At 44.2% G+C, this 12,911-nt stretch overlaps 2 protein-coding genes across 2 annotated transcripts; one reads left to right on the top strand and one right to left on the bottom strand.

Moving 5' to 3' along the window:
* The first annotated feature begins 1,390 nt into the window (after positions 1 to 1,390).
* On the top strand, positions 1,391 to 4,020 carry LOC135672872 (probable indole-3-acetic acid-amido synthetase GH3.1). The gene is made up of 3 exons (XM_065181331.1): positions 1,391 to 1,759; positions 1,867 to 1,968; positions 2,434 to 4,020. The coding sequence occupies exons 1-3, from the start codon at positions 1,440 to 1,442 to the stop codon at positions 3,797 to 3,799; spliced, it is 1,788 nt and encodes a 595-aa protein (XP_065037403.1). The 5' UTR covers positions 1,391 to 1,439; the 3' UTR covers positions 3,800 to 4,020.
* A 1,085-nt stretch (positions 4,021 to 5,105) lies between these two features.
* On the bottom strand, positions 5,106 to 12,707 carry LOC103983613 (uncharacterized). Its single transcript, XM_009400858.3, has 6 exons — positions 12,404 to 12,707; positions 10,243 to 10,448; positions 7,294 to 7,579; positions 6,371 to 6,478; positions 5,746 to 5,990; positions 5,106 to 5,657 (listed from the first exon to the last, which is right to left on the bottom strand). The coding sequence occupies exons 1-6, from the start codon at positions 12,620 to 12,622 to the stop codon at positions 5,537 to 5,539; spliced, it is 1,185 nt and encodes a 394-aa protein (XP_009399133.2). The 5' UTR covers positions 12,623 to 12,707; the 3' UTR covers positions 5,106 to 5,536.
* Positions 12,708 to 12,911: the final 204 nt, after the last annotated feature.

Genomic DNA, 12,911 nt, shown 5'->3' with positions numbered 1-12,911 from the left:
AAGATTAACCTCTGGTTAGGTAGACTAATAATCCTCAAGTTCAAAAGCTTCTTGCCCTCCTTTCTCTAAGATAAGACCAGGAATGGTTTCAGCATCAGACATGGAGGGCAGTTGAAGTTTTACATGGAAAGCAGCATGCATAAAAACCATAGGAAGATGGGGTGGGGGGGGGGGGGGGGGGGGAGTACAAAAGAGAAGAGAGAGAAAAGAGAGTCAGCTTTCCCTCTGTCTCTAGAGTTCAACATTTTAATGTTAGCATGTGCCATGAAACCTTTGATGAACATCATATGTCCACAGGCAATCTACATCCTCACAGAGAGTACATTGCACCACACCAATAAAATCATACTCTAATATTACAAGGGAAGAATTCTTTTCAGTGGATGGCAGCTAATGTGAGGTGATTCAGTAGGCAGAGAAAGAGAAGGGGTTAAATATTTGCAGACACAGTATGTGCATTGAATGCATGAGAGTAGTGTCTTCTAAAGTGAGGATAAGTGTGTCTGGTTGGAGAGGTAGCAGATGAACCCAAGGAATATGTTTGTTTTAGCAAACCTAAAGCCCTTGTTTCAGTAGCCTAGCATGATGCTGCAGCCCAACTAAATCACCTCCATTGATTCCTCTGACCATGCAATGACTAAGCTGGACTGTGGATTTCTGGAAGAAACCCCCCCATGTTTGGAAGTCTGATAGCCTGCAGTCTATGACTGACACAGACAACAACATACATACACTCAAGATAAACCATAGCTATATCGATCCTTTATCATATATATATATATATATATATATATATATATATATATATATATATATATATATATAATCCATGAGTTTAGAGCAGAGGAGACGGCAGAAATCTTGATGATGGCATTCCAAGAATGGGAAATGTTATGTCTCGTATATCCGAGTGTTGCACCGACACACGAGTTCTTCCCCGGCGGCCATGGATGAGCTCTGCGCGCGCGGACAGGGGAGGCCGGGGGCCCTGGAGTCGACACGCGGCGTGATGAGGCAAACCCCCACGTCGTCTTCTCCCTGCATCTGCTTGACATGGAGGACAACGTCCGAGGGAGGGAGGGACGTCAGCCAGAACGGCAGATTCCTGTGGCGCCGGCAGGGCGTCGATATCGCGGGCCACGACGGGCGCCGTGCGTGACGCGGGCCGCGACAGGGATCCGACGTGGCCGGCGCGTACGTGTCGGGTAGACCGGGCCCGCCTGTCCGCTCCGATCCCTCCCCCTGACGCCATCTGGGCCACCCTCTGCCGCCTCCTCCACCCTACACGGCCCCGACCTCACCTACGTCTCCTTGAGCCCCTACGTGCATGGCTCTATCCCCGTTCCCATCTATAAATACCCCTCGCCCTCCCCTTTCCACACCCACCCCGCCTTCACACTCGCCTCTTCGCCCTCGGATCTGGAGCTTGATCACGGTCGATGGGTATGATGCCGGCAACCTCGTCCAAGCTGGGCCCGGCGGCCTGCGAGAAGGACGCGGAGAAGCTGGAGTTCATAGATGAGATGACCACGAACGCGGACGAGGTGCAGGAGAAGGTGTTGGCGGAGATCCTGAGCCAGAACGCGGAGACCGAGTACGTGCAGAGGTACAATCTCGGCGGCGCGACAGACCGGGAGACGTTCAAGTCGAAGGTGCCGATGGTCACCTACGAGGACCTGCAGCCGGAGATCCATAGGATCGCCAACGGCGACCGCTCCGCCATACTCTCCGCCCACCCCATATCGGAGTTCCTGACCAGGTGGTCTTCGGTCGATCGCTTAGTGTATTATTTGTCGGCGAGTCGTTTGAGGCTAACGTAGGGCTGATCTGAGAGAAAGCGATTCATTTCTGGGATGTGGTTTGCAGTTCGGGAACGTCGGCCGGGGAGCGGAAGCTGATGCCCACCATCCAAGAAGAGCTGGACCGGCGGCAGCTCCTCTACAGTCTTCTCATGCCTGTTATGAACTTGTGAGCTGCTCTCTCTCTCTCTCCACTCCATGATCTACATGTTCTTTATAGTATCATAATAGAGACAAAGAAACGTTTTATCTTTTAGGAGAATCTTATCCATCATAATGGATTAAACCTAAAGTGTTCCTATTTAAAATGTAAAAGATCTATCATTATTGAGTAGTCAATTAATACTAACCTGAAGTTGGATTTTTTTTTTACATAATTAGATACTAATTTATAACTCTTTAAATCTTAGTGGGATCATTTGCATGATAACATAGACAACGTATCGTAAATTAGTGAGAGAAGCATAGTCTGTACAGTCATTAACATAGAAAACATTTCGAAATAATAAAGGTAAATTCTGATAGCTAATGATAATGGCATGTGTTTGCTTTGGGTTTAGTGTTAACGACGACGATGATCACCATCACCATCACCATCTTCTTCTTCTTCTTCTTCTTCTTCTGAAATGATAAGGTACGTGCCCGGGCTGGACAAGGGCAAGGGGCTCTACTTCCTGTTCGTTAAGTCGGAGAGCAAGACGCCCGGCGGCCTGCCCGCCCGCCCCGTGCTCACCAGTTACTACAAGAGCCACCACTTCCGCGCCCGCCCCTTCGACCCCTACAACGTCTACACCAGCCCCACCGCCACCATCCTCTGCGCCGACGCCTTCCAGAGCATGTACTCCCAGATGCTCTGCGGCCTCCTCGACCGCCTGGCCGTCCTCCGCGTCGGCGCCGTCTTCGCCTCCGGCCTCCTCCGTGCCATCCGTTTCTTGCAGCTCCACTGGCAGGAGCTCGCCCACGACATCGCCGCCGGCGCCCTTAGCTCGAAGGTCACCGACCCCGCGGTCCGTGACGCCGTGGCTGAGGTCCTCAAGCCCGATCCCGGCCTCGCGGAGTTCATCGTGTCGGAGTGCGCCGCCGGGGACTGGGCGGGTATCATCACCAGGATCTGGCCCAACACCATGTACCTCGACGTGATCGTGACGGGCGCCATGGCGCAGTACATTCCCACCCTCGAGTACTACAGCGGCGGCCTGCCGATGACGTGCACCATGTACGCCTCCTCCGAGTGCTACTTCGGCCTCAACCTCCGCCCCATGTGCAAGCCCAGCGAGGTCTCCTACACCATCATGCCCAACATGGCCTACTTCGAGTTCCTCCCCCTCGACGCGGCGGCGGCCGGATCGCCACCGCAGCTCGTGGACCTGGCCGACGTGGAGGTGGGGAAGGAGTACGAGCTGGTGATCACCACCTACGCGGGGCTGTACCGCTACCGCGTGGGCGACATCCTCCACGTCACCGGCTTCCACAACGCGGCCCCGCAGTTCCGGTTCGTGCGGCGGAAGAACGTGCTGCTGAGCATCGAGTCGGACAAGACGGACGAGGCGGAGCTGCAGAAGGCGGTGGAGCGGGCGTCGGAGCTGCTGAAGCCGTGGGGGGCGAGCGTGGCGGAGTACACGAGCCAGGCGGACACGACGGCCATCCCGGGGCACTACGTCATCTACTGGGAGCTTCTTGTGAGGGAAGGGGAGGGGTGGAGGTGGCCGGAGAAGGAGGCGCTGGAGGCGTGCTGCCTGGAGATGGAGGAGGCCATGAACACAGTGTATCGGCAGAGCCGGGTGGCGGACGGCTCCATCGGGCCGCTGGAGATACGAGTGGTGCGTAACGGCACCTTCGAGGAGCTCATGGACTACGCCATCGCGAGGGGCGCGTCCATCAACCAATACAAGGTGCCCCGCTGCGTCACCTTTCCACCCATCATCGAGCTCCTCGACTCCAGGGTGGTGGAGGCACACTTCAGCCCTGCCTGCCCCAAGTGGACCCCTCACCCCGACTAGCTGCCTACCACTCACTGCTTCGAACTGCTCAGGGACGGCATTATATATATATATATATATATATATATATATATATATATATATATAAAAGGTTGGAACCACCGCCACCGCCACCGCCACCACCGCCCACCCGTGGCTTTAGGTTCGAGTATATGATAAAAGGCATGTGTGCTCAGTATGTTATCGTCGTTTACTTTCTTTGGATATGCAATGTGGTGGAGTCATGATGCCATGTAGACGACAATATAATGTCTTCGCGACTTTCTTTCTGCACACCTTCCCCTCATCCGACAACACCTACTCTGTGTCAGACACGATGTACAACGTTGATAAGAACCGCTATGCATCAACATGTCAAAGAAATAGGTTCTTGTTGCTGTAAACAACTTTGTGTCGTGTCTCGGGATGGACGCGGTTGGGTTCGGAGCTGAATGGCGGAGATCTTTGCTCGAGGATTCTCGGGATTGCCGAAGTGATCGACCGCGCGGATCAGATCATGTCTGGGTTCGTCGGGATGTCTCGAGGGAAAGGCGTCCTTTTCTCGCGTCCCGGGGGAATAATCTCATCTTCATGCCTGCACACAGAGGGAGCAGGATCGTACCTCTGATGGCGTCTGACATCGCTGTTGGCGTGACGTGAGGGATCGAGCCTTAGCGGTCGTTAACGGGCCTCGACCTGTGTTCTGGTTCGTTTGACCAACCTCTGCCAGGTTGATCGAGGCGTGAGCTTCGTCTGGGTCAGCTGACGTCAGCCCGCGTCTTGTCACCATTTATTATCCTCATCAGTTCTCATGGACCATACTACCTTCGTGCCATGCCCGATAAGACCCCGAGGAACCTACACTTAGGCATCTGCCTGCGTTTAAGGGCAGCAGCGCCAACAGTACAAGCCTCAGGGCTTCAATGCATGCTATTGTTCCCTACAAGCTGTTGGGACCGAGAGACGACGGACGGCACAGTAAAACCTTGGGAGGTTAGATCGATCGGAGTCGATCGACTCGACTCTTCGGAGATGCACTGTGATCGACGCAAGTCTTGCAATGATCATCACAGCAAGAATGCAGTCGTCGATCACCAACTTTGCAGGTACGGAGAGAACTCACCCAAGGAAGCACGCCGACATGCATGAGACAGCCTCGAGCTTTTCAGTAAGTCTGGAGAACCTTCACAGGACAGCAAATCGAACGCTTATCGGGCACTCCGATCGTCAGGTAGGGGATTTGAACTCCGAAGGAATCTGACAGAGGCCTGCACAGATACAGAGCATCCGAGTGAGAAACACAAAGAAAATGACTTGGTGTTTGGGGTGCACTCGTAAAACATGTCGCATGATGTTAATTCCTACTGTTCCCAGTTTACTCTGACGAAGAACATATGACAAGGACTTCAAGCAATAAAGACAGGATTCAAAGTACCTATCATCACCTCTTTGTCCCTCCTGGAAATTAAATGAAAGACACACAGTAATTTGGTCATTAACTGAGCAACAATTTACAACCACATCGTCTAACTACTAAGCTGAGTTTGTAGCAGTAACTTCTGTGGGACAGTTGTTCTTAGAGTTGCCATATGACCATACTCTTCCAAAGTGCCGACACATTTTGCAGAGGTTGGAGTAGCTTGATTGGGTTGTTATCGATGTCGGTCGTCCAATTCTCACCCTTACAGAATCAGGGCTCCACTTGGCTCATCGAACAGCCTTCTCCGGTCAACCAAGTAAACGATCAGTCTGAAGCTCTCAAACGATGATGTCTCCATCTTGTGAAATCGTTTGTTGTGCCTTGGCAGAATCCTCGAAAAGTTGCACCAGATCTAGGCGGTACTCGAGACCTCTAAGATAGTGGCCCAACAGCATGCACCTTACACCAACACAAAAGTAAGATTCAAATTCACTACTTAAAAAGCATGAATTGAGATCACAATCAAGTCTAAATGTGCAATTTGTACCAGAAAAGAAGGCGTGCAAGATAATCCCGTGGGACAGATATGAGAGGCTGAAACTGAATCGAGGTGTTCTCGATCAGTCCTGCACAGTCATCCATCCCGACATTTAAGGTTCCACCTGTCACATTATTAGAGTGAGGAGGGGGCTTTGAGTGCATCTTTGGAGACAAAGTTGCAAGGAGGCCATGTACAACAGAATGAATAGTTTCTTCCACCCCCGGGAAGGTTGGCTCTGAAAGTTCAGCAACCTACAGAAAAACCAGTTGAAATATACCACATTAACCAAATAACTTGTGACCTACTAAATTTGTTTGTCCGTGACAAGTAAATTGCAGTAAAAAAACAATAGAACAAGAGCACCGAAAGAAAAGATCACAAAACTTTTGAACTGTTTGCATCATTTATTTGTGCAAGATGATTTGTAGGTGCAACTATTGGAAAGACAATTTGGCTTAGCAGTAGACTACAATCTGCACTGTTAAATCAGACAAAAGATAGGACTACATTAAATGCCAGCCATATACAGAAAATAACATTATTGTTCCTTGGTGGCGAGAGAACTGAAGGAAGTTTACTAGCAAAATATCATTTGATCAAGCTGCAAAATATTATAGGTAATACAACCTACCTTCTCTGGTTGCAATGATCTTAGATAATCCAACAGATCATTTTTTTCTTCTCCTACAAACTGTTGCATCTGCAAAGCAGAACTTTTCCTTTTGATGTCGTTCAGTTCCTGCCCATTTAAATGATATATGAGATATATAGTAAAAGTAAAACAAAGTGGAATTCCTTACAGATCATCAATAAAGGAAGAAAAACATACATTTGGGATATCAAACCATGAATCTGTCAATGACAATATAGGTACAGAATGACCTGAATAGTAAAACCAACTAAAGGAAAAAAAAAATCAAGAAAAAAAGTCACATTATATTTGAGGTACTTGGTCCTCAGAGAAATTATCACTATCACCAACAACGACCTTCCAAATTGTTGTTAATTTTAATCATTAATAAAAAGAGGAATTTGAAGCTATAATAGAAATTTCAGGCTCTAGAGTGCAATCTATGAAACAAGAATCTTAGCTTATATGAATGATAGTTGACAGGTGAGAAATGGAAAAATATGCTCATAAATACTCTAGAAAGTCTAAAAGCCAAGTTCATCTTCAACATGCTGAACACGAGGTGACAAACGCTCAACTTTGAAGCTATATTAATAAACACGATACATATGGTCAATCACTTTGTTACATGTATTATACCCCTCAGAGAGATCTAGGGTGTGGGTGCTCAGCAATAACAGCATTAATTGGATACAAGAATCTGTTAAGAGTAAGAAGGTGCACGTATGAACATGGAATCAGCAATACAGTTAATTGCAGTTGTTCAGCCGTGAAGCTGAATGACACTTTCTCTATTGATAGATGAAAGGAACTCAATAACTTGCATAAAAGAAGCTTTCTCACTGTTAAATCTCTGGATTTCAGCAGTGGTTCAAACATAATACAGCAAAAAGGCAGTCTTGTTTGCAAACAACAGATAATACCTTTTCCACAGAATTCAAACGAGATTGCAGGTTCTGAATATATTCTTTTGCTTCAGGTGTCATCTCTCCACCACATCCAACATCCTCATGCAATGGATTATCCTTGTGCATATCATTGTTACCTACAATATCTTCCCCAAAAGAATTTGACATTGTGGAAAAATTATCGATCAAAATCTCATGACTATCATTTTCTAAAGATGTTTCTCCTTTTTCAGTATGTTCTTCAGAAATATCTAAGTTCTTTTCAAGGCATAGTCTATATTCAGCATTGTGCAATGTGTACCTGCAAAACAGATAATAGCACAGACCTATAACACTTCCAAATATGTAGTGACAGAAATGTTAAGATGGAAATCTATGAAATGTACAGCAGTCATCATGAGACAGACAAAGAAACCAAGTCAAATAGTTGACAGATAACCAGAATTATGATAGTCTGTATCCTTGAAAAAGGAGTTAAAAAAATGAATGACTGCTGGTCAAATTTCTATTGGCAAATAGGTCCTTGTAAACCATAATCAGCGAAAAAAATACAATCCCATAACTTGGGTTACACAAGCAGTCAAAAGAATCTGGACTTGGACTTTAACAAGAAGAAGGTGAAGTTCATGTCCAATAAAATTTTGAGAATTGCAATTGCATAGTGAATCAATAGACAAGTTACATGTCCAATAAAATTTTGAGAATTAAGTAAGCATCGGCATTGGTTCTCATCCAAGGATATTGCTCAAACACAAAGTGAATCAATGTTACATAGATCAGAACATACATCAGGTTGATTTATGTATAAGAGTACGACTTGCCCTGCCAACAAATGCAAAAAAAAATGGACATTTGGATACCACAAGATTAAAGAAAAAAAATTGCAAAACTTGAACATTGTTACATAAACCGAGCTTATGACCTTGAAGCATACTCCGACAATGGTTAGTTGTTATTGGCTGTTTTTGTAGCATAGTTATGACTATCTACATGAAGAAATGGATGTTTTACTTAAGAGTGATTAAAGGGGCCCCTATATATCGGTAACAACTTTCATTTGTTTTCACTACAGACAGCAACAACAAAAAAAGCTTCAATTTTATAAAACAAAGGTAAGCCTCTCTTTATATTACTACAAGATGGCTATGGTAAATCCAATATACAAGGAAATTGATAGGGTCCAGAAAGGTCATCATACACAGCTGAGGCTATTTCTCTAATCCAGGCCTTAGTCACCCAGGTACAGGAGATACCTTGTACAGAAATGGGCTATAATTTCTTGTGGCTGCTGGGATTCAAGCCCAGGTCTCTACAGCCACAAACTACATCCACTTACTTCCACAGCATGTCAGTTAAGATACACATGCTTTTTTTGAAGATTGAACAAGACACACACAACTTTAAAAAGTTTCTAGTGTTTCTGAATTAAATTAGCACCTGCAAACAAAGGACCTCTCATTAAACCAGAAAAAGAGTTCTCGTCAGACTCCAAATGGTCACCAAAGAGGCCTGCAAATTTTTATCTTATAAACAAGGTCAATTAAAAATAGATAATGGAAAAACATGCACCATTCAGTACTCTCCTTCACTTCCCAAAAATAGCATCATGTTGTTGGTCCAAACTACTGCCTCCAGTCCCCTTCTTCTTATGATAAAACACACTAACCGGGTAGTAAACACACAGACCGATCAAATGGCTAAGTCTGCATATGCATAGATCAGGTCTAGTTGAGTTTAGAGTTGTTCTACAAGTCCGAACATAGAAAAACAAGTGGCCACTGGGATTCCTTTTAACCTTGTGAAACTGATCCTTAAAAAGAGGAAACAACGTAGGCCAACTTGCAAGGACCAATAGAACAACTCACAAGCTGCCTTTTCTTTCTTATAAGGGCAATAACTAGATTAGAATTCATTTAGCAAGCAGCATGCACTAAAATTCAGAAAAAACTCTATGGTTACCTACATTTTTTTCCCTTTTTGTGGTCTAAAGGTTCCTAGGTTAGGGAAGTGTTACAGTCTGGTCCAGCTCAACTACATAAAGGGTGATCAAGCAGCAATACAGATCAATGTATGATCGATTCAAATCTAAATGAAATGGTCTCCTAATGACCAGCAGGCCCATGGTTACCCTCTTTTCCTTTTTACACTTATTCCCGTTCTGTGTCCAGCTGTTCTACTAAACCACTGCTTTACTCCATTCTTAACAATTTATCAAGCCTTTTGTGTGATGAATCTTGATACTACAATGCACCAACAAAATCTAAAATCAGATGAGACTGTCTACATTCCTTCATGAGGCATCGATATGCCAAACTCTCTTCTATCTTTAACATTATAACAATTGGTTCAGAGGCTTTGCAACTGAGATTATTGATCATTTCTAGATAAATAAGAAAGACCCTTTCTATATAGATCTAAGAGTTGAAAAATTCAATAGAAAACAAAAAAATAACAAAAAATGGAGGCCAAATAAGAATTTCTCCTGTGAAACACCAAGTTAAGCCAGGACAACACCAAGTTAAGCCACAGCAATACCAAGCTAAGCCACTTACAATAACCAAAAGCAACAATTAAAAAAATGTTGGATTAGACTATACCGACCGGTATTTACACCTGCATCGGCACCATACCGAGATTTTAAACCATGAGATCCTTCCAAAATTTGCAACCCAATTCTGTGATGCTTGGTTTGCCTCTCTCAAAATATGCCGAATAGTATAGTTAACAAGATTTGAAAATTTTATTCAGGTGTCTGTGACCTGACTACTACAACAATAGATCAGTCAGCTTTTGTCCTTCATACCACCTTGTTTTCTAAATGACTGGATCATTCTTCACTTTTGCTAGAGATCCTCTAGTAGAGGAATATGCAGATTTTCAGTGGGACAATGACAAGAATTTCATAAACATATCTAAAAATTGTTTAAATAAAATGCAAAACACATCTTTATTGCATAAGCATACCCTGTTTTCATAGAAGAAACGAATAATTTGAAGAGTGATTCCCAGAGGGCTTCCACTTGGACATGAAACTGGTTGGATGGAAGAAGACCCAGCATGCCTGAAATTGTTCTTTTCATCGCATCCACTGTGTTAGCAGGTACATCCTTTTGGATGAGGCTCATATCCAAGGGCTCTATCTCTTGTATCAAGTTTAAGAGCGTGGACTTCTGAAAGATAATGTCAATGTAGCTTTTGAGGAGATTAAATGAACATTTTTGAAAAGAATCAAAATCTGTTGGTGTTGCAAGTTAAGAGGACGAGTTCTCAACAATTAAAGAAAAAAAAATGACTGAGTATATTTTTTGTAGAGTTATGCAAGATTCTATTATCATGTCAATGCATTGCATTCATTCGATCTTATTCAATTTCACAAGATGATGATCTTCTTAGACTTCTGGACCCTTTACTTTCTGTAGCAATTATTTCAGCTTAACCTCATCTCATTTTATTGGGTTGATTTCTATCTCCATCTAAATGCCAGACAATATTATAGTGCACTAAAAACGTACAGTTCGACATCAATAATGAAGGCAAATGTTTGAAAGAAGTAACACTTAGGTTAGTTAATGGCATAGTTTGATGGTTTTAGGTCATTGTATCATTATGATCCCCAAGTCATATCTGAATAGACACCTTACCAACAGTATGTCTGAACATTCTTTTCATCCAAAAATATGAAGATTACAGTCTGGTGAACACACTCAAATTTTCATCCAAAATTTACAGACGATGCTATGCTTCTTTCAATAATATACAAGGACAACTAAGTCCAGTATGTATGTTTGTACACAGCTGAAAGTTGAAAATGTTTTCTAGAATATATTTAACAAAATTACAAGGGATGGATTAAAAAAAGAGTAGGAATCTGTGAAGTGGAATTTCACATTAAAAGGGCATTTAGAACGTGTCTATAACTTTACAGAAAATAAGAAATAAAAATTGAGGAGAATATTATGCTGAAAATAACATTTTTATGTGAATATCACAAAGTTAAGCAAGGTATGAAGAATTCACCATTAGCTGTAAGATGCAACAACTTTACAAGGAAATCTCTCAATAAAGGACAGGGTTTACCAGAAGAACATCAGAACACACAGGTCTGAAAATTAGTTGAATATACTCTGCATGCATCATGATAGAACAAGCATACACCAGGTTAAGCACCGAGATAAAAGATGGAAAGCCATTGTACTAAATTTCTAAGGCCACCCAGTGTACAGATAATTATTTGGCATGATAAAGAGATTGCTGATAATTACTCAATTTTTAACATGTAATATCAGATAGAACCCAAAAGGAGTATGATCTTGCATATTGAAGAACTCAACAGGGAATCCTATGATTGAAATGATTATGGAAGTGTCGCACTTCTTAGGAATGTGAAGGATGACAAAAAATACCAGAGCAACACAAAAATCTGAACTTTGGAATATCAAATCTTGATATGAAAATGATGCTATTATAAGATTTGAGTAATTTTTCCATGCGTTTTTTTTTAAATCCAATAGCTTATCACACATCAGCAAAAAAGTATCCTGGAAAAGGTAAAGATGTTAATCACTTGAATTGTTTTAGGTTGGTATACACAATAAGCCTCCAAAAGACAAAGGAGTCCACAGTTTGGGGCAAAGTTTCCGTGTTCTTACCTTCGGCTTGATAAAATTTCTAACAGAGCCTTATACCGCTCTCTATCTCAGCACAAATGATTTCACAGAGCTAAAAGTTATAAGCAATTAGATCTATTTCCCATGATGTACAACAAATTGGCAGATTACATCAATGAAGGAACAACCTTCAAAGAATTTTGTTCCTTTCTAAACATGGGGGGAATCAGACGAGATATTTGGTTGCCGATGGAAGCCAGTTTTCCCATCAGTCAACACTCAAACCCAATTCGTACGTTGTTGCCACCTATCTGGCTATCCACTGCTAATTCCGATCAGACAATCCGAGATTGAAGAGACGCCCAAACCTATCTCTCGCAGGGACCCAATTCCGGGCCATCGAATCCACAAGAATCGTGCAGAAATCACGGACAATCGTTGTGCAAAGGAACCCACAAGTTCCGATTTCAAGGAAGAAAGCAATTAAAAGGGAGGAAGAAAGAAGGTAAAGAACCAACCTTGGATGACTGCTTCTTGAACCCGACCTTGGAGTCGAATTCATCGAAAGGAGCAGCGGAGCATGCGACGATGGCGAGCAGCCCGGGTCTCGAGGGCCCAAAGGTAGCGATCTGAAGGGGAACGTGGAGCCGCCGTCGCTGGATGGATATCGGCGGCGGCGGTGGGCGTGGCCGCGAGAAGAAGGAAGCCCGAGGTAGCAACGCGGCAACGGTCGGCATGCGCTTTCCCGGCCCGCTCTCCTTTCTCTCCCGCTCCCTCTCCTGCGGCGGCTATCTCCCTCGACCGTCTGTCGTGCACGCGTGCGTCAGCGGGTAAGTGGGCGAGTCCAACTCGGACAGCTGTATCGACCACGCGGCGACGCCACGAGAATCCTGTGATCACGTGGTTGGTGAGTCATGACTCGTTCACCATTCTCATCCTCCGTCCCGGCCGAGCGACGTACGCATCGATCCTTTACGACGAGGCTGTTCTGCCATGATTGATTTCAACACAAATACTATTCTTACC

Source organism: Musa acuminata, chromosome BXJ1-5, assembly GCF_036884655.1.
Source record: "Musa acuminata AAA Group cultivar baxijiao chromosome BXJ1-5, Cavendish_Baxijiao_AAA, whole genome shotgun sequence".
Classification (NCBI taxonomy): Eukaryota; Viridiplantae; Streptophyta; class Magnoliopsida; order Zingiberales; family Musaceae; genus Musa; species Musa acuminata.
Note: the sequence above shows the minus strand (reverse complement) of the source record. Positions and strands in the feature narration are given on the sequence as shown.